General features: G+C 43.7%; 1 protein-coding gene across 2 annotated transcripts in view; it reads right to left on the bottom strand.

Annotated features, from left to right (window-relative positions):
- The window catches only part of IGF1R (insulin like growth factor 1 receptor), a 179,980-nt gene that overhangs the window by 38,763 nt on the left and 119,173 nt on the right, over positions 1–22,044 (bottom strand). For both annotated transcript variants that reach the window (XM_065688733.1, XM_065688732.1), the window contains exons 3-6: positions 10,139–10,451; positions 7,477–7,622; positions 5,545–5,689; positions 251–465 (exon numbers count right to left, since the gene is read on the bottom strand). In XM_065688733.1, the coding sequence (XP_065544805.1) occupies positions 251–465; positions 5,545–5,689; positions 7,477–7,622; positions 10,139–10,451 (819 nt within the window). The remainder of the gene's footprint in view (positions 1–250; positions 466–5,544; positions 5,690–7,476; positions 7,623–10,138; positions 10,452–22,044) is intronic.

The following is a 22,044-nucleotide window of genomic DNA, read 5'->3' as shown; positions in this document are numbered from 1 at the left end:
AGGGTATTTAAAAAGCAGTCGTCTTCATTAAATGGTTTTTTACAGATGAGACAGAGACTGTGTAACCACATAATTTTCCACACACGTGAACATATTTTCACAGCTAAATTTTGTAAGTGAACAAGTTGAATGACTGAAATCCTACTGTAACTTCACAACTCTAGATACTGTAATGGACAGCAATATGGCAGTGGGATGAGGGCTTACACCTTCGTAAGTAGTCTGCCTTGAGATTTGCTTGTTTACTTACAAGAGGCTCTTTCCCCATTGTTCCTTGGATTGATGTCTCCTTTGCTCTGTCGCCCCTTGGTTCCTGAAACTTCCTCCATACGGTAAATCTCAGAAACACACAATTTAGGATTAAATGCAAAGTACATCTTCCCCTCCTTAATCGTCAAGTTATGATGGTTCCAGTCCCACAGCTGCTGGAGATTGTGGTTGTCAAGCACATAGAAGGAATAATTCCTAGAAGGTAATTTTTGAAGGAAAAGTATTAGTTTTAATTCATTGCCAATTCCAACATAGAATACCTTAATATAAGAAAAGTTAAACACTGTGTTTCCTCTTATTAAACAGGTCTTCAGCAGAGTAAAGGATTTTCTTCTCTCAAATGAGGCAAGTTTTCCCTGAATATCCCCTCTGGTCAGAGGGCAGGGAAATGATTTTAACACAGGACTCTGAGGCTGACATCGTACCATGTAAAGCCCACTCCAGCATGTGTTTTAATAATCATATAGAAGCTGCTGTGAGGAATTAAATCCACGTCCTCTGAATAGCAGGTCTCTACACTGGATTTTCCGTTTTGTGGCAAGGGGGAAGCAATAACCTTATATACCTTATGGGAGGAAAAGCATGGTGCGGTTCTGACAATAAAACACAATCGTGACCACAGCTGTCTCGCTTGTGTTTACAGAAGTAACCATAAGAGTTTGCACAGTGAGGTTTCCTGGCCTCTATGCCTTAGTTCACCTCTTAGCCCAATAAAGATTTCCTACACTGTGCCAAGTACAGTTGCACCTATACATCAAAACCTGACAGTGAACAGTTGCGCTGACTGCACTAGCACAGGATCCATGCTTGAAAGTACAGGACGAACACCCCACGCAGCAGCATGTGTTGAGCCCATTCCCGAAGCACAACACTGGAATAACATGAACATCCTGTATTTCCACAGATACTGAACACAAAGTTGAGTGTGTAAATCTTATTATATATTGAGAAGAAAGTCCTGGTGCCATTCAATTGTGCTGAACTGGGACAAAAACCCCAAGCAACAACCCAAGTGCAGCAGAAGCACCACGATAGGCTCTACATCAGCATCAAGACACCACCTACAAAGACACTTAGATTTTGAGACAGTAGGAACCGGAACACACAATTGGGAAATGACTTAAAGGTCTCTACCTGATGAATCTAAATCAAACCAGCCCATCATGGCAGCATTTATGATACTTCTATGAAAAGTCCCACCAGTATTAACTTCATCAAACCAATCAGCAACACAACAGAGCCCTGCAACCTCTGCGAGCCATTCTGAATTGGTGAGCCCACATTAACGCAATTCAACTGGCTCTCAAGAAATCCTTGTAAGTACAGACAGAGTTTCTGCAGGATAAACATGGCAGACAAACAATGAAGCTGACATACTAAACACTGATGGTTTTCCTTCACCTGCTACATTTAGAATCTAGCATTAATTCCTCCCTCACCCAACCTGAAGTGGAAAATGTGCATTCTGGTTGCTCAGACCACTGCTGCAGTTTCTTGTAACGTACCAAGATGTTGAGTCTATCTGCAGAACAATGTGGAAGGCAAGTGGTTTCTCCTGTTTCTAACTGTCCCCTAATTGCCCAGGAACTGACTGCTGATGAAGTCAATACACTGGTACCACTTCAGACAGATGCTGAGAAGAATGTGCTTGGCTGACAAGGCAGCACATACATGATAATGCTTTAAATGCATCTTGCCAGGAGAGAACAAGGATGCTAAACTGCAAGAGAGATTTGACAGACATCACAAAAAAAAAAAAAAAGTGTTTATCTGAGACAACCATTAGTCTGTTAGAGACGAGTAAAATCCCTGCAGCTCCCTGTGCACTGCTGAAGAGATGACACCTCACCATAATTAGCTGTGTGATTAAGTGATGGCAACCAACCTGCTGAGGAAGGACCCAAAAAGCTGGATTGAGACTGAACACAACAAGCAGAGGTGTGGCTCTACAGTAACCACCTTAAATATTTAATAACTGCCTAGCCTGTCTCCTGCTCACAACTGTGGCAATGATGCCGCAGACACTAGAGACAGATCTTGTATCAAAGCAACGTGGCTGAGCTTTTGAGAGTGTGAATAAATGGAGCAAATCAAACACACGCAGGTGCTTTACACAACTGCACAGCGACTGGGCCAGAGCTGGGAGTTACTGTGGCTCCTACCTTAAAGCCATCTGCACGAGTTTGAGCAGCCATCTGAGGCTAGGTAAACAGGTCCTAAGGGTTCAGATATACACTGGAAGTATAAATTAGTGGAAGTTATTCTAGCACCATTTAAAGCACCAGGGAAAGCACGTCTGGAGGGCTATATACAGTCTCAGTCACAGGAGAGGTGCAGCTCTGCATGGCTGGGGAGGTGGAGCAGAGGGCAACCAGAGTGCGCTTAGGGCTTAGGTTATAAATAAAGTTATAAATAAAGATTATATCAGACTTTGGCTCTAACAGCTGTGGAAAAAAATCAGGATGCCAAGGAAGATAGCATGGAAAGAATAAAAGATTCACTGTAGGAAAACAAAGCACTGACAATCAAACCCTGGAGACAGTAACTAAGAGAATGGCTGGAGATTATGGCCTGAAGGACAGGCTAAACCTTTGAGTAGGAGTAGGAGGCACATCTGGTCCCAGGCTTGCCATAAAAAGCCTCAAGGCGACCTGCACAAGCCATGTACACCCACAGGAGAGAATTCCCACAACATGATGTGTATCCCCAACTGCAGAGCACCCACAGCCACTTAGTTATTGACTGCATACATTCAAAGGCTGCTTCACAGCGTATCTGCACGCAACGCTGCATCTGTGCACATTCAGCCCCTGCAAAGCTACGAGGCAGAACATGAAATCCAAACCAAAAGGAGGTGTGGGTGATGAAAACATTTCAACAAGCTTTCAGTCCCCGTGTTCCTCACCCCCTCCATAGCGTACAAGATGCAAAAAACTCCTGGAAGGGGTAATGACCAGATAAGTACTTTTAATAAGAGAGCAATGAGTGATCTGTATAGGCAAGTGACTTGCACCAAATAGGGAATGAGAACTGGCAGTGAGCTATGAATGAGCTGGCTACAGGAAGATGACAGACAGCAAAGGTTTATGGCAGACCAACTACCCCAGACAAGAAAAGTAACTCTGCAAGACATAGAGGATAGAAGCCATTCATCTCCCAGTGCTATGATGATGAGGAAAACAGAACATCCCACCACAACTAAATCCTTCAACACAGCACATCTCCATTGCAGTTCCTGTGTTTGCAAAGAGATTTCTTTCCTTGCCATGGCAGCACATTCTCTACAGAGTGTTCAAAAGAGGCAATGACCACTCTGCAAACAAAATAAATTCCCTCTAAACTTTCCATTTTCTGCGATAACCAGAGCAGGCACCAGCAAACAAATAAGGAGGAAAGAAATCCTGATGTCCTGCTTTGTTAGTCCCGGTCAGTATGAAAAAGGGACGGTGGTGGTGGGGTCAGTTGTGTAATGAACAACTACGACTGATTCTAAGTTAACCTCCCTCTCTCCCCCAAGGCAATGCTGGCATAAACAGCCATTGTTCCAGGAGCCCAGGACTTCCCAGGTTAAGACCCCACTCCCTGTTGTCCATAACTCTGCCAAAGTAATTGTTCAAGCTCAGTCTCTCCTCATCAGGTGCCTACTTCCACCTAAGTATTTTTGGAAAGGTTATTTAGGCTGTGGTAATGCCTGAATGATGCTGGGTGTGTTTCAAGCAAGGAGAGTGCCCCTGACCTGAAGTATGTAACTGCAGTAACTTCCTAACAAGGGTGAATTTTAGCACAAGTAGCTCTTTCCTACAGATCTGTTCTACCTCCCCCACTCAGCCCTGTTTTTCTCTTCAAAGCTGCACCTATTTACTCCTCTATTTGGGAGTATGATTTAAAAACCTGCCATTTTCCTTCCTATTGACTCTCCATGCTGACACACAAGGTACCATAAACATAATTGCTACTTGAAGCACAAAGCTAAACTCAAATTTAAAGAGAGCAAGGGGGAGAGAAGACAAATCAATGACTGGAGTATCTATGAGAGCAGGCCACATCCTAAGTGGGCTGAATGAGCCATAGTGCTCAAGACAGTGACAAGCCTCCCATATTTGCAATTAGAAACAAGATTTCCTGTAGAGGCAGTGCTCTTCCTAAGACAGTGTGCTTCTCCAGGGCAGGATGAAGAGATGCCCTTTAACTGGCTCTGTCAGAGGGTGGAATGCTAAGAATTTAAGGCTGACCAAAGACCAGCCTGAGAGAAAGAGGGAGGTTGTGAAGAATCCCTCATGCTGTAACCTTATCCTGCCAGGGAAGACAAGTCAGACACAAGCAACCTTTCCCATGACCCTCCCACCACCTTTTCTTACATGAGTTCCCAAAATTCTTCATTTAATAGCTCAGTCATTACTGAGGGAGACTTATTTATCCCAGAGAACCCTGGTTTAAACTTGGGATGGATACTTGATTAAAGAACAGAAAGAACAAGGCAGTCTGCTGAAGGACCATCACCACACCTCAGCACTGTGAGTTCCACAGAGACTGAAACTTTTGTCTCAACTCAAGGCCAGGTTGGATGGGGCTTGGAGCAACCTGCTCTAGTGTAAGGTATCCCTGCCCATGGCAGGGGATTGGAAGTGGAGGAGCTTTAAGGTACCTTCAAACCCAGACCATTCCCTGATTCTGACTATCTCTTGCCATCACAGGAAAACAGGAGTTACATACACCAGGAAGTATCATAATTATAGAAGCAATCTAAACCACAGCAAACGTTTCAAGGGAACAACTTGACTTTTCCTGACCAGTCTTTTTCCTGCTCAATAGAGAATTCATTTAATGTCAGCATTTCAAGGCGTCGCAGACAATTGCAACTTGTAACCTATTTCATACTACTTGGGTCACTTCCAGTTGCACTCCTTGTTAGTAACGTTCAGGTTTCCCTCCAGCCAGCATTCTCCATAAAACTCTGCTAAAAGCCAACAGTAAGGAAATCCAATTGTTTGTACAAATTAAGACAATTTATCAATGTGAAGAACCTCCCCAGAAAATCTGAAGTGAAAAGCAAAGTTACCATAAAATTACTCTTAATATATTCAGTTTAATATGCTGATTTGGGTAGCAATGCAAATGAGCAATGACTGTGCAGCAGTGTTCATTAGGAGAGAAACGCTGCATATTAGTGGAAGAGAAGATTCTATAAAGGGCACGTGAATGTTCATCAGGAGATTTATTCTCTGTGGCTTTCTATTAACGTGAAGTTGCATCTACAAGTATCTGAACACTTACCCATCCACCTGTTCCTCTCCCAGAATATACCGCAGGTTCTTCAGGAAAGACAGGGAGACCAATGCATGGGAATGACGAATCTTCACGTACCCCGTTACTGTCTCAATCAGACCCATGAAATTCTCCAGTTCTGAGGCAATGTTATCTACAGCAAGAAAAATGAGATTTGGTTATTGCAGAATTCAGAGCTGTAACTGCTCTTCTGCTTAACGCAGCATTAGCTCAGGGAAAGAAAGTATTTGTTGCCTTTGAAAATGAGAGACACTGGTATTCCCCCCCACAGCAGCAACTGCCTATGCAGACAGATAGTTGAAGGGCAAAATAAAGCCACAGAGCAACAGTGGGAAATCAGTCTTGCTTTTCCATACTGGTATACCTGCTTTTTCCATAGACATCAGACTATGAAGCCAGCACCAAATGTTGAGCCAGCATTCCAGCAGGGATGAAAAGACCCTTTTACATATCCATGAGACTGGAATTGCTCTTCAGATGCAGAGCAAAGCTCAGGCAGAAAGCTCCACTGGTTAACAGAGACTGAAGATGAAAGGCTGAAGATACGCTCTTGGTCTTCTTTGGGGCAGAAAGCATTGCTTTCAGTGACTCAAAAAGCTTTGGCTACAAAACTGAAAACTCCTGATGAACCAGCAGAGATGGTATCCTTGTGCCGTGCATGGAACGTGTGCCACATAGCTCACTAAATGTGATCTTCTATGATAAATTATTAGAACGACCACAGAGCAAGCTCTACACTTCAGTACTACCTCCTCCCTAGAACTATCCTGTCCCTGCCTAGGTCTGCAACACCTCACCTCACAAGGCTCAAGGTTTGCAGTCCTTAACTCCAGCAATTCCTGGCCCATGCCCATTGCCTGGTGTCATCATCCTGCAAAGTTACACTGCAGCTGCTAGAGGAAGTTTTAAGCACTCAGGATGCAAGACGCTGCTATGGGGTCCGTTTGCTGCCATAAGCAAACCAAAATCCTAACAGATACCTAGGAAGCCCAATTACCAAATACCAATGGTTGATTCCCATAACAAATAAGATGGGAGGAAGCAGATGCCTATTAGCACTCTAAGATAATACTTAAAAAAGACAATAAACCCCCACATTTGTTCCAGGGTAACTGGAACATCTCCCATAAAGGAAGATTGTACCTGTAGCAGTAGGACCATGAGTGAAATAATCCATATGTTGCTGTTTCTAAACCCTGAAGTTTTCATTCAGGCAGGAAGAAAGGAATCAAATGTATCTCAATTCATCCTTATTCATGAAACCAAAAGGGACCTTCCATAGAGAGATACATTTCCAATAAAAACTAACAGGGATTTTTACTCTGCTTTTAAGAGCTCATCAGCTGTCAACACTTCCCTGGCTGATGAATCACTGCTCTGACAAATTTAATCCAGAGCTTGTTCAAGACATGCAACAAAGGTAGCCAGCTCACTAATGATGACCATCCAAAGGCACAGTGCAAGGCTTTATATGAGCTCCCAGCACCCTGGATTCCATGTTTTAGCAAGACACCACACCTTACCTTCAGAAGGGAGGATACAGCAGTCTCACAGTGCCATGCCTTAGTAGCAGACAAGTTATTTACCTACCCAGATGCAAGGATTTTCAACTTTTCCACCTTCCCCAGTCTTTATTATTCCTCTGGGACTACTGCTCATCTCACTGCCTAATCCTGGTTCCCTGTCCTGCCAAAAAAGCTAACGAAAATAGCAGCTTTAACTCGGTAGCTGAATCCCTGTTCCATCCACATGTTGGAGAATGGTGCTACTGTTGGCCAAATCAAACAGGAGCACTGCTATGGGACTGGAAAGCAAACAGTTTGCTGAGTTTTTAATGTTCTTATCATTATGCTGACAGACAAAAGGGAAAATATGAAAAGCAGCCTTATCAGAGGTTCATAAAGAGAGGGCAACACTTACTTCCACGACGGATGTTGATCAGCAGATTTCCCTTGAGAATCGTGCATCCCTGCAGCATTTGTGCCGATGTGACAGAGTCGATGGTCTTTGTTTTCCCATCCTCACAGATCTTGGGGCAAGGCCCTTCACAAGGGCTGCAGAACATGCTGTTAGGAAAGAAAAGGAGACTGGAAATAAGCAACAGTACACAACTCTGAGCCTAGGGCTGCTCTGAGTTAAATTCTGAAAGACATTTCCCTATAAAGCTCCAAGAATGAAGCTAACCACATTTCTGCAGAGGGCTGCAGATAACTTAGCACCCTTGCCCACTGGACTCCAGAGAGCCTGGAACATCATCCCTTCCATTTACAGCAACACAGGAGGGAATGACTGGACCCATAACCACTGCCTGGCAGCTTCTGAAAGGCTCTATGGTCCTTCTAAAGTTGAAGGCATTTCAGGTAAAACCAGTGCCCCTGCATTTGTGCATTTACTCTCACTTAATGACAAGGATGGTCTTTCTGGGTGTAATCGATGCAGACAGCCTCAGAGTGCTGTGAAGCCTGATGATCCAGGCCCAACCTCCACAAACAGGCCAGCCAGGAACCGGAGATGGGAAAATACTGTTCAAGTTCTTGTAAAGTTGTCTGTCTCCATGCTCTTACACCAACATCTGAAGCTCAGCACTAGGGAATTCCATGGTCCTGGCTGTTTTAACTCAGGAAAGACAACTGTGGGAGCACACAGTCATCAGTGATGTGGAGAAAGCAAGCAGTGAATTAGTCACTATTTCTTATGGTTTAAGAAGTATTAAAGCAGCAAGTTTAAACAAATGGAAGGATGTATCTTGAAGCAAGGCAAAACTAATTTGCAACAGGAATTGGGAGAGATGGGCCAGAAGTCCAAGCAGGTTCAAAAGGGATTATACAGATGGAAAGAGAACAGGTCCACCAGTGGCTATAAAACAATATGGATACAGCCCACCTTCCCTGGAGGAAACACTGAAGCACAGGCTCACTGCTCCTACTGCTTATACTCACAAGCATTCATAAGCGTTTTTTAGCAGCCAGACTCAAGGAACCAGAACTCGGGCCAGCTCAGCCTGTGGCTACAGCAGCTTTTTCAAGGGTCCACGTTACACTGTCTGCATCCTCACCTCAAAACTGGACACTTTATGGATGCACGAAACATGCCCTTGATCGCTGCTCCTGGTAAATGTCTTCACCAATTCAAGGTTATGTTTGGTTTTCAGTTTATTCTAGAATATCCCTTCTTACTTCATTATTGCTCACTCTACATGATTGTTTTAGAGAGGGAAAAAAAAAACAAAAACCCAAACCCAGCTCCATAGGCAAAGGCTTCTGATGACAACATTAATGAACACAGACTTACTACTTATTCTCTTCAAATAAGCTTTCTATTGGAGCTTAAAGACACATGTAAACTGATAATAGCACTTTTTCATGCATAAAAAATGAAAGGACGCAGCTTCCTTTCCTTAGCAGTAAGCTCCTGTTTCAAAATCCTGCACTGTAACATGCCACCACTAAAAGCTGCAGACACAAGCAAGGGGCATTCAAGTAAATACACAAAGAATGCTGAAAACGCTCTCCATTTTCAACTATTTGTTAACACCACCTCTAGGGAACAAAACATTCACTACCCTTGAGTTACAGCTCCTTTCAATCCTTGCAGCAGAGCACAACATTGAGATAAGATAGCATGGCCATGCACTTCAGTGTAAGTGGTTCAAACAGCTGGTACTACAAGCTCAAGGAGATAACAAAAGAAACATTTCTCAGGTGAGTATCTGGGCAAGAGCAAAGGCAGTGTTAAGTTGCCTATGTCCAAATGACAACAAGAAGACTGCTTTATGATGTGATCCAAAGGATGGACGACATGCATGCATGCACAAAACCACAACTAATGCAAGCATCATAACAACCACCTTTCCAAAAAACTCAACATCTCAGAACAGCCTACAAAGACTTTCTTTAGCACAGTACTGATGCACTATGAATGTTATCCTTTACTCCAAGTTCACGACTTCCAAGAGTTAGTAAGCTACTAAAGCTGCTTGCTGAAACTACTGTCCAAATAAGATGATCATAAGCACACACCAATCCAACCGTCAGAATTAAATATGAGCAGGTGAGTGACATCCTTGCAAGCAATTATTCTGTGTAATATTGTCAGCTGATGCATTATTATCTTGTTATCTTATTAACATTGTTATCTTCTGGAAACAGTGAGAAAAGGGAAATAATACACTGAAGAATACAAACACACAAGCCCACATAAAGCAAATAATACACAAAACAAGGTAACTCCTATAGTTTCTTCTGTGTGATAATGGTCATCAGCCAACCTTCAACCCTGTGCTCCTGGGTTTTCACTTTCATTGTGTACAGTCTACCTGAAGACCTGGTTCTGCACTGTACTGGTACAATGCCCTCCTCAAGTCCTTCAGAAGAACCAGTGGGAACTGACAATGCACAGGCCCACACACAGATCTTCCAGCGGTGTATTTCTTTAAGTAAGCCTTTACCCAGGAAGTCACACAATTCCCCATGGCATTTTGTCATTCCTATCTAATTCAACTTGCACCACAAGCTGCCACTGAACAGGAGGTGGAAAAACTCAAACATGACAGCTCCGATGGGCTTTCCAGAAGGTGCATTACCTTTGGCTCCCGTTGCGTATGAATCCAGAGGGACACTCTGCCATGCACTCATCGTTGTGAATCACAAACCTCTCATATTCACTTGTTTCAGTGGCAGGGACTTTGGAGCAGAACTCTTTGGTCACGCAGCGCCAGCCCTCGAACTTGTAGGTGTTGGGAGGGCAGGTGGGCATGCAGACTCCCTCGTAGTAGTAGTTGCGGCAGGCCACGCACGCCGTGTTGTTGTCGGGCGCCGTGCAGCTCCCCAGGCACTCGGGGTGGCAACACTCATTTTGGTCTGTACAGGCTCGCTTGCCACATGAGCTGGGGCACACTGCAAGACAGAGAGAGCAAGAGCTGTTACATACAATGAATGGCATTAGAGGAAAAACCCTGATCCATACAAATCTGTGCTTCCATTCCCTGGGCTCTAGAGAATCTCTGCAGAAGAACCAACTCCTGTGAAACTGACAAATTAAAGTCTGGTTTTCACAGTTTTAGTTGCCTGAAAATACCATTTTCTCAGATCAAATGTATAATATGAACCAATTGCATACTAAGGAAAATTGCTGAAAGCAAGATCAACATAAGGGTAATGGAAGCAGGCAAGTACTGGAACCTTTTCCACAGACCTAGTATTATCACTACTTTTATGAGTGCTGACTTATTGTCTTTCTAAGCATTTCTTTTCTTTCCTATTTGTACTTCAAACTGGTCTTTTACTGGCAAGAAATCAAGCTCCCTTTACACAGCTTAATGACACTTGTACACTAAAGCACTGCTGTACTGTAGATCACATGGTTAGGTTGACCCCAATGTAGAATCCCAATGTTGCTTACGTACGGAAAATGAGGTTTAATAGAGTATCAAATCATCATTCAGATCAAATACTGTGGGATCATTGAGCTGCTGTTTTCCTCTGAAGAATGTATCAGAATTCCGCCTTATCCCCAAATTTTGGATTCAGAGAACAAAATATCAAAGGGATTAGAAAATGGGGTGCAAGTTTATGGTGACATTTCAGTGAAAGCACTGCAGCTTGGAAGACACAAGCGGAACGGTCAGCAGACGAGCTCACTATTGCTGCATCAAAAGGAGTGGCAGGACTGTATTTATAGAACAACAGCATTTTGATTCCTGCACTGTATGGCCTTTTAGCCATGAGGGTTGTGTGCCAGGGGCTCTGTAAACATGCACAGATAGGAAATCTGGTCTGCATTAAGTAACTGCTTTCCACTTTCTAACTGAGCTCGAACACAGTATCATTAATAACAGCAATAACCCAGAATTTCAGGAGTACAACTACAGCGAGATCCAAGGAAAGCACCACAAGACATTTAAACTGAGTGACTGAGCAGAACACACATAAGCAGCAAAGAAGTTCATCTCCCAAAATGAACACAGAAGCAGTGGAGCCCAGCCTGTAGAGGAACACAACATTAATGGAACTGCAACAGTTCCAAAAAGAACTGCATTGCAGCTTATCTTTCAGTTTGCAATTACAGTGTTTTAATCCAGGACTAAACACCCTAAAATCTCAACCTCCTCTTCATATAACGAAGTCTGGACTTTAAAGTACGTTTTTAAAATGCCATTGAGCAGAGCCTGTTCATACCTCTGCCATCAGGATGTAGACATCCTATGGCATGTTTTAAGAAGCTACTTTCTGCAGCTTTAAGATAGTGTCCACCTTGAAAAGCACTTGTAAAACCACCAGAACACTGTGCATTTCTTAGCAAAACAGTTCTGTATTGATCTTGCTTAATTTTATTCACTAACTAACTTTGTCAGTTTAAGCATCTGGGTATGAAGCCGTGTTCTCCTTATCCAGATAAGGCTAAGATAGGTTTTGCGGAGGAAATCCCACCTGCAGGTACTCCCCGAGTAACCTGACAGCATCTCCCCTATATTAGCAAGTAGCTATGAAATACTACCAACAGACCTGCTTACAACATCCGACTGTGCTGTTACCTGGATATACGTAGCCACACGTTCACTAACACAACAAGCTTGCACTGCAGACAGCTTGGGTACACACTCCTTGCCCATACTGCTATTATAACTGCTATTCTAAGAGTTGTTAACACCACTGCTCCGTACCTGTAGACTCATTTATTCGGAGTGAAACCAGGCAGAAAAGTGGAAGACAGTGGAGAGGGAAACTATGAGAACAAGGAGGTGGGAGCCTGAGGATTGCTGACACCTGCCCAGGTAGCACAAGTATCACATACAGGCCAACTTAAGAAGAGCCAGTTCCTTGTAAGACAACTGAGAGCAGGAACACAGTGAAAAATCACTGCTAAATGACGCACTGCATAAAGATGCTGGGGTTTTTTCCCCCTCTGGCAAAGGAAAAACCCATACACACCAAACCTTTACACAAAAATTAGCAAGCATGCAGGTGCATATCCTTTTTTTGACAGTAATCTGCTGTAAAAGGAGTAAAGTCTGCCCCAGTGCAACCTTCAGTAAGGCATCACAAACTGCCTCTCACCTTAAGGTTTACAGTACTTGCATTTGCCAATGCTACGGGACTGAAAACTCAGTGTGTCTTGCTAGCAGATGGACTGCTGTTCTGAGTGGGTGCCAGAACTCGCGTTTCATGTGGTAGCCTCATTTCCAGTTCAAAGCCCTAGTAAGAAATACAACACACGCAGCCCCTATGCCTCCACCAAGTTCATTACTACATGTATCAATAAATGACATGAATATTTTGTTTTCATCTAGACAACCTGCTAAAAGCCAAATGCTGCTGCATGAATTATTGAAATAAATACATTAGGAAAAGACTGAGTTTGTTTCATTCCTCGGAAAGACTTTTGTATTCCCTTCATGCCTCTGCCATTCAGGAACAGCCTGCTGTACAAACAGGATTCCCTGCATCTCCTGGTAAATCTGCTGACTCTCATCTACAGAAATATAAATTGATGCAGAGAAACATCCACAAGTTCACATGAAAAAGGCAATCGGGGAAACAGGCTTCCAAAATTCCGGTTAATATCTGAATCACAACCGTTTTCACACGAACTCCTGAAACCTTTTTAAAGATATTTTGTTCAAAGCTCAGCAATCTCGCTTTCCCCTCAGTCCTATTTTTTCCCTTGTTCTTGCTAACGCTGGCACAGTTCTCAGCCTGGAGACAATACGGGTATCCTGTTTCTCTGAAGAGGCAGAACACGAAGTTTTGTGTGTGTAGGATATATTTTGAACAATACAAAGCCTTATCTGCCTCACACGTCAGTTCCCTCAGATATCCCTGTTATCACGATCTTACTCAACTAAATCTTACTGATGTCTGGCCTTACAATCCAGCCCCATTTATCCTCCCACCCTGCCCTCCCAAACTGTGCTACCTGGGCTGCCAGTTTTGTACCAAAGCATTTAAAATGCAAGGTCCAAAACACTATTGCCAACACCAGCCCCCCCCAACACACTCAGTAACTTGTTGACTTCAGGAGAACATTAGGGAGACAAACATATGCAAATATGGGGTTGATACCTGGGGACAGAATTTATCAGCCAGGTAGAACAGTGCCTTGCATCTCAGAGGCTGGTGCCCGTACACAGAAAGTCCCAACCCCCTGAACAAATCCCTGCTGACAAGCACAAGGGCAAAAAATGCTTCATTGTCATCACGTGGAGCTACCAAGATCATGGAAAATTTCAGAGACCCTGGAGGGCAGCCATGGAAGGAGGGAGTCAAAGCAAGACCTGGAGAAGGGCAGACCCTTCAGCGGCTTCATGGCTTTATTAAAGAGATGACGGAGGCTTGACTAGACCAGAGTGTCCATTTACACTGAGGGAGTGAAAGTACTGAATTATCACAGATCTTCAGAGATGGACATTACAAAAGTACCGATGTCACAAATCAAATATACTGGAGCAAAACCAACAACAGAACTTTCTTTGACCATCCATGCTTCACCTTGATTCCTTCAAATGAGAAGTTTTCCTTGTCAACAAAATCCAGGAGATTCTCCAAATATTATTAGGATACTAAGATCACACGCAAAGAAAGCAAAATACTTCATTCCAAGCTGCCCACCTCCTGAGCAAATGAGACTCAGACCTGACACACAGAAAGGAGACAGTTTAAATGCTAAGATCTTACCAACAAGAGGAGCTCCAAGAGAATCTGACTCAGAGACTCATTATTCTCAATTAAAATCCCCAAGAGGCTAAACCAAAATTGCAAACACAAAGCAAGGTTGGGAAATCCTCAAACACAACTCTCCAAAAAAAGCAAGAAACAAATCATCTCTCTGTATTTACAGCAGTTCCTTTTTGGACAGCCTCATGCTAAGGAGGTGGTAGTAAGTTTGTCTGACATCTAACACCTCCCTGCTATTTGAGGTACACTCAACGCTAAAGCTGGCTGCAAGCGCTTCGCGTTGACATCATGGCTATTGTACAGTTAGGACAGACAAAGTGTTCTTATCATCTCCGAGATGCCTGCCTCTAGCAAAGCTGAAACAGAAAAATCAGGTGAATAAACAATCAGTTACAGGGAAGGAAAATGCAGCCAGAAGAGGAAGACTCCTGGCAAGCCGAGGCTCTGGCCCCTGCCAAGGATGGCCCCACGCCAGTCACATGTGGGCAAGCAAAAGGTTGCCAAATGCGGGATAAATATTTTTTAAGGATTCTTTCTCTCCTTGTAAAACGCTATTTGAGCCTTCCTTCCTTTTTCATCCTGCTCCTGCCTTTTAGAGCATCCTTCACAAAGTAATGTTTCAGAGAGAAAAGGAGACGGAAAAGCCTGGCTTTGAGAAGGAAGCAAAGGAGGAAGGGAGCATCTTCTCCTGGCCAGCTACTGAAAAAATCAGCTAAATTGATCCACCAAGACAGAAAAAAAGCAGTCATTTTTGGTTGTTAATCCCTCTACACGACACAATTTTTGAAGTACTGCATTTTAACAGTCTAAACTTTGGTACGTTCTTTCCAGCAGCTGACTGCAAATGCTCAGGCAGCCTATACAGGAATTTCTTTTGCCCAGTATATGGTGAGAATAGAGAGTAGAGAAACATTAGTCAGAAAATCCAGTTCCAGTGATTCACCGCCAGGGCTGGAATCAAATGAGTACAAAATAAAGGCTGCAATAAGGAAATACACATGTTAAATGCATGCAGTAACGTGTTCCGATCACAGAAACATGGGTACAACTCATCTGCAAAGAACTGAAGACACCACTTAAGAGCAGTTGTATAAAATATTCTGCTACAGAAACATGTATTAGCAACATACTAACGATGGTGTATTGGTTTTTTTCCTGTTTTCCCCCACTCTAAAACTCGTTATCCCAAGTTCAGTGGAAATCCTGAAGGAAAACCCTGCTGCTACATCCAACTACTTTCTAGTGGTTAAGACACAAAGTTTGGCAGCTATTGAAATTAACCGCCAGATCTCAGGGGTTCAGTTCAACCCAGCACTGATACTAGGACTTGAAAGTGACCATCTCCTTCCTCTTTAAACCTCTAGTATGTACACAGTCAGTCCCACCAGTAAAATATTTGGAAAGGCCTACACAAACTCACACCAAGAAGCAAGAAAAGAGCATTAAGTCCACAGCCTGCAAGGCTGCATCTGACTTGACATCATTTCACTAGTCATGTGTTTCCATGTTTACATCCTAGTCGTTACCAGCCCATTTTATCTGGCAGACCTTCCCAAGGATCTTGAAGTTGTTCCGTGAATTCTTGCCTTCCCACCATACAAAGCCAGCTGAAGTTTAACTACATCTGGTTGGCTTCCACACAAAGCTTTTTGGTCTCTTGCTTCTTGGTATTTCAGTGTGTCCCAGATGCTGCACATCATACCCCTGAAGTGAAGGAGTAGGTGTGATGAAGCATCCAGAACCTCAAAATAACTTCAAGGGTTTGCCCAACCTGACATCAGCTCACTAACGGCTCAATTTTTAACCATATGAAAGACTGATAAAGGAATCTACTCCTGCATTCCCTTCCTCAGGATTTTCTGGTTGAAAGCCAGTGCTGCACCGAATGCCTGTATAGCCAGTTGTGCCGCAGCTGGATCCAACTGCTCAGACGGAAGCACCTGTAGATGATTCCAGAGCAAAGGAAGTGGAAGAAAGGAGCCAAGATAGGTGAGGAAGAAGAAAGCCCAACACCACTCAGCACCTGGAAGCTCTCAGAGGCAGTAAACAGAGAGGAAACATTCATCATTCCATGAAACGAACACTTTGCTGGAACACACTGTTGTGGTGAGGTACTCCATGCCCTCTGGTTTCACAGGTTCTTTGGTTCGACGTCAGTATTTTCCCTTCCCCTCAGAACAGTTTCAGTAGGTAGAGCGTTCCACAGACATCAGCACAGCACTGAGGGGCCAAAGGCCCATGGCATGGTTTGTAATTCCTCACACACACATACTTCAGCATAAACTACCTGCTCCCTCCCAGCTGAACCCAACAAAGCAGCCTACTAGAACCAACAACGGGAACAACCCAAAGTGTATCTCAGCTGGGTACAGAGGAGTTTGATGACACCTGCCCTTTTGGCCACCTGTAATTCATTCTTTACCCCAGAAAATATCTCAAAACACAGCTTCCAGGCTTCCTAGTTGTAATACATAACACGTGTGCTAAATCCATTTCATTTACAGTGACTAGAGGACTCGGGGAGGCTATTTGGCACCGTAAAACCTCCCATCCCTTCAGGTCTTGTGCAAGTGAAGCAATCAACCCTGCTAAAAGCTCAAGCAGCGTTACAGCTACTCGCATCACACCGAAATGAAAGCAAATGGAAACCCGAGCGAAGAAAACAACCACCTCAGACCACAGTCAACAGGAACCCATACATAGTACAGTTACTCCATTTGCTCCAAAGTGCGTAATGCTAACGACGAGGAAGGTGCAAATAAACACGGCTTATTGACAAACCCAGGCAGCACGAATTGCATTCTCTTTCAAAACAGTTTATGTTGCCCAGCACAACCCAGACTGGCACCATTGCAGCTGGCACTGGAGAGAAAGAGGAAAAAAACAAGTCTGTTTTGTCCCTTCCACACCAGTATTAATTCAGAACATAAACAAACCCAACTGAGGCGTATACACAAGCAGCTATCTAAGGCATTCAGGCCAGTTCTACTCTATCTGCAACACTGAGTAAACAAAGTGGTTGGGAATGTTTTACCATCAGTAGTGCACTGTTCTAGAAATGCTTCCGCTATGAAAAGGGAAATTTCCCACTGGAAGCTACAAACCAGAACAGTAACGGTAGCACCGGTGGGGATGGGAATGCAGTCACCCACCACTCATGGTCACAAACGTGTTCACATTTCTCAAGGGGCAACTGAAGTTCCTCAACTCTTCAGCAACACGTAAGGAAAGGGCTGCTGCAGAACGCTCCGAAGCAAATTATCTTTCTTTCCATTCCAGATTACGAGCAATATATTGGGGTTTTTGCTTGTTGTTGCTTAAAACTAGATTTAATCTGCCTGTCTCCCAAATGCTGCAAATGTAAGGCAGTAAGATATACAGGATTTAACTAATATACTGCAAGCGAAGAGTGCTGGTCAGTCATCTCCTGGCAAAACCCCAGCTGGAGGAAGAATACTGTTCACATTCCAGCTTTATTCTAAAGAAGGAAGACAGTTTGATAACATTATCACACTGAGCTAAATTATGCAGTTCTCTTAATGCTGCAGGATAACAGCAGTTTAATCTTGGGCAAAACCAAAGGCACTGGTTCGGAGGGATTCAACTCCTGCTTCAGTTCAGGAATGCCCTTTGCATCTATGCATGAAGCCCATCAAGAGGCCATTCCAGCACAAGCAATGAAACATAATGCTCATCTTCAAGGCAGACATCAACAGTGCTTCAGCCGAAGGCTAATTACATTAAAAAAGAAGGGGGAAACGAAAAGCTTCAGTAATGTTTACATTACACGCAGTAGGGAAACATAGAAAGTTTTTGCTCATCTCCAACGAGGATACCTGCATTAACAACAAATACAGTGGGGTTTTAATCATCACGAAGGTGAAAACTTGAGGAAACAGCCAGAAAGAGCAAGAACATTCAATCTTGTTTACTATAGAGTAAGCTCTTTCAAGCTGTTCACCTGCTAGTGAGACAGCCCACTGAAATCCTAGATCTAGGTATTTAGGAACCTGAGAAAAGCGAAGCATTACAATGGAAGGGTAAATAAGGATGCAAGAACGCTGATGGCTTGGGAAGTTATCAGAGACATGTGGGTGCATTTGTTCTAAATTAGTCATCACTTTATGCTACTTGCCCTTTGCAAGCGAAGGCATCCTGGTAAGATCAGCATCACTTCAAGCAGTATTAAGGCAACTGTGTTCAAAACAATTAAACAAAGCATTTCCTTCACAACTCCAGAAATACAAGAGAGCAAATCTGACAGCAACTGCAGGTTGTGCTCTTGAGATCCACAACTAAAGGTGAGCTCTTCCCTTGGTTTTAATTATGACGGAATAGGCTTTTTTTCCATTCTCAATCTTTATAATAAACACAGAGGCAATGCAGAAGGTTCCAGAGTTTGTAGGACCCCAAAGCAGACTGTAGGATCAGGCACTAACCCATCTCTCAATGCATTTTTAACAAATTTACAGCAGAAATGATACAACTGACTTGAAATCTGTATTAAAATTAGTTCCTCCCCATACACGATGACTGTGGTGGAAGCGTTTCAGAGGGAAAAGGGACAATGCTGAGTATCTTCCCAGACCTCACTGAAATTGCTTTCATAGTCTATAAATCATCCTGAGCTGTCTGGACATGAACTTTTAACTTCATCCTGTGGTCTGATCTCCAAAGAACAGAACTGCAGCAGTGGTTGCCTGTTTGCTTGTGGCTCACTGAACAGTTTGCGGCTAAAAAAGGCTGAGCTGGGATGCAGAACCGGGATGCGGAGCTGGCTTTGAGAGGCACAAGGATGCTCCCGATCTACAGGGGCACTGGGCATTGCTACGAGCCCAAAGAAAGCCCCAAGCTGCAAGTTCAGCAGCTCTGAATCCCCAGCTGGCTTGAGCCAAAGGACTGAAACTCCGGAATCAGAAGACACTGGAAAAAGGTGACTTGGGTCAGTGAGGGGCACTGATGGGAACATCATCTGGATCTGCTCAGAGTTTTCTTCAACCCAAGTGGGGGCTGACATTACGTCATCCAGCCTGCACTTAATCCAGTGCCTTTAAAACCATCCTCTGTTACAAGACAGAACTTTTACAGTTCTTCCAACATGCTGATAAAATAAACTGAATGAGGAAAACCATGCTTGACTACGCCATCACCCAGATGTACCCACAGGACAAATGGCACGCACACCACTCCTGGCCATGTAGTCAAATACCCAGTTAATACTTGGATGCACGAGTTGTCTCTGCTTACACACATGAACATGCTTTTGAGGAATTCCTATTAGTACGAGTGGAAAAAAATAATGGCATTGCTTCAGTCTTTCTAAATCCTTTCCTGTAGTAAGGATTTGTGCCCAGATTAGGGAGTACCAGCCAGGTTTACTTATTTATTTATAGGAAGGACAGTCAAGGTGAGCTGTATCACTGGATCTGACAAGGGGCTCCAGGCTGCAGCAAAGCCAGTTCAGCGGTACTGCCCGGCTGCTCTGAAGCTGGAGACTTCATCAGATGGCATTTATTAAAGAGAAAAAAGGGGGATTCATGTTTTTGATAGAGGCACAAAGCGGGAAGCACGCTGCTTCCCACTCTGTTTCTGCTAGAGTTTGGCACATTAGAGCTACACTTTTCTTCTCCGGTACCTTTTTTTGTCATTACAAGTCACATTCACATGAACATATAAATACGCAGCTCCTTACGCTCTGTGTATAGCAGATACTTACATGGATGGTCTCAAAAAAGAATATTCTTTTCACACACTAAAAAAATTATACAGAGTTATTTTAAATTCAGAACTGTTTGTATATTCCTTATAAGTTTATAAAACTCTCACTGTCCTCCCATGACTAACGAAACTGGAATTGAGAGAGTATTCTATATTTATAACTCGTCTGGTTGCTCATGCCTATGGCCCTATTTCCACCCTCCGTTACTGTACACAGAGCTATGTGAGGTATTGTGGGTTCCCAAACTTCACCGATTTCCTAACAAGGCAGGCCTGTGTCCCGGAGGAACAAACTGGGGGCTGTTTCGTTCGAGCATTGGCCGAACACAGAGGGAGAGGCCTTGAGAGCTGTGGTTTTGGCAGCTCCTCTTCAAACTGGTATTAGAGGCCATTTCTGTGCAATTACATGCCTAACTGGCACTGGGCTGTGTATCGATGCTACTGATACACTGTCTACAGCCCAGGCCCATTTACAGCCCAAATACTGCTATTGCTACACACTTACCCTATTTATTTTAGCAGTGCCTGCAAGCTGAAGCACTTGGATGCTGAGCAGTTCTGTCAGCTACCTACATTACAGACACACCAGAAGCACCAGGGACATCCAAGCCATTACAACAAAGTCTAACAGACTGTTCATCAGCCTCTTGGAATCAGTAGGAGACAGAACCCTCAAACTTGACCCCAAATCCCCCCTGAGACCACACTGTGTCCAGTGATGCTGGCACTCTGCAGACCTCAGGTGGATGGCAGAGAGAGTCTGTATCAAGTACCTAAATGCAGCAAAATGAGGGAAAAGATGGATTTCCTACGAATGAGGACAAGGTGACACTCGCAACCCGTGTCAATGTCCCAACATTGCCTCAACCATGTCTCATCTTTAAGAGAACAAAAACGAAACACAAAAAACTCCACTACAAAACAAGCCACAGAAAACACCCACTGCATCAGTTCATACATCCCAGGGGGAAGTCTGTCCTTGCCACGACAGAGGTGCCTTGTAATCGATGGGGTTTTAACACGTTGCAGGCACCTGCGGGGCACAGAAACTGTTTCTAATTTGCAGGTCCTGGGTATGTTCAATAGAAATATTTATATAAAAAGCAGAAGGAGAAAAAGACACAGGCAGATTTTCCAAATTCATAACATGCCGTGGTCCCTGGGATCGGGGCCTGACTCTCACGGAGTCTGATCCACTGCGGTACTTGAGCTCGCACTTGCTGAGGAGTCAGACTATGTTCAAGGTAAGAATTTATCTGAGGATCTACATGCTTCACATAGAAAAATGGGGCAGGATCTGGAGGGTGCTTAAAAAGGTTAGGCTTCCATATGTACTATACAAAAAACATTACCAGGAAAGCAAGTGACCAATAGAGCCAGATTTGTTCCTAAACTGAGGAACTTCTCCTCTAGCAAAGTAACTTTTTCCTTAGAATATTCTATATGAGAAGGAAAAAAATCACCACCATCACCTCAGTAAAGCAAAAGAGATTTCAGAAGAAAAAAAGGGCAGAAGTCAACAAAGATGTATTTTGGTTCATTCAATACAATTGAAAGCCAAGCAGAGTAACCTGAACACAAGCACCTGAAGACACAGGCACTTGCGGCAAAGCAACATTACCTTAAACCCTCATGATGCTCGGTGTCTGCTTTGTGTGCATGTTACACATTACGTCTGCTCAGGACAAGTACCAGCACGGGGAGAGCCCTGAACGTGTTTTGCAAGCAATTACAACAACCTGAACCAACGTGCCACGGCTGAAGTCATCCCAGCAAAGGCTGAGCGGCACCAGTGGCAAGCTCAGTTCCCATTTGAGGCACTGAAGGGAAGCACTGGCCTCTCCTTCCCTTTCATCCCAGGGTCAGTCTTCGCCGCAGAAAGTGCTGCTATTATTTTTCCCCCCAGTTTATTCAACCTTTCATTGCTTTGCAATAAAGCTGTCAAGATGAACAGACAACGCCGATGAGTCAGATGTTCAAAGAATAAACATCATCTGTGCTTCTCCCCATCTCAGCAGCAGTGCTATGGGTCTGACTGTTTTCCATCATGCTGCGTACCCGTAGCAGAAGACAAACTTTTAGAAGCTATTAAAAACTC

Source organism: Lathamus discolor, chromosome 8 (assembly GCF_037157495.1).
Source record: "Lathamus discolor isolate bLatDis1 chromosome 8, bLatDis1.hap1, whole genome shotgun sequence".
Lineage (NCBI taxonomy): Eukaryota > Metazoa > Chordata > Aves > Psittaciformes > Psittacidae > Lathamus > Lathamus discolor.
This window is presented reverse-complemented; position numbering and strand designations above follow the sequence as displayed.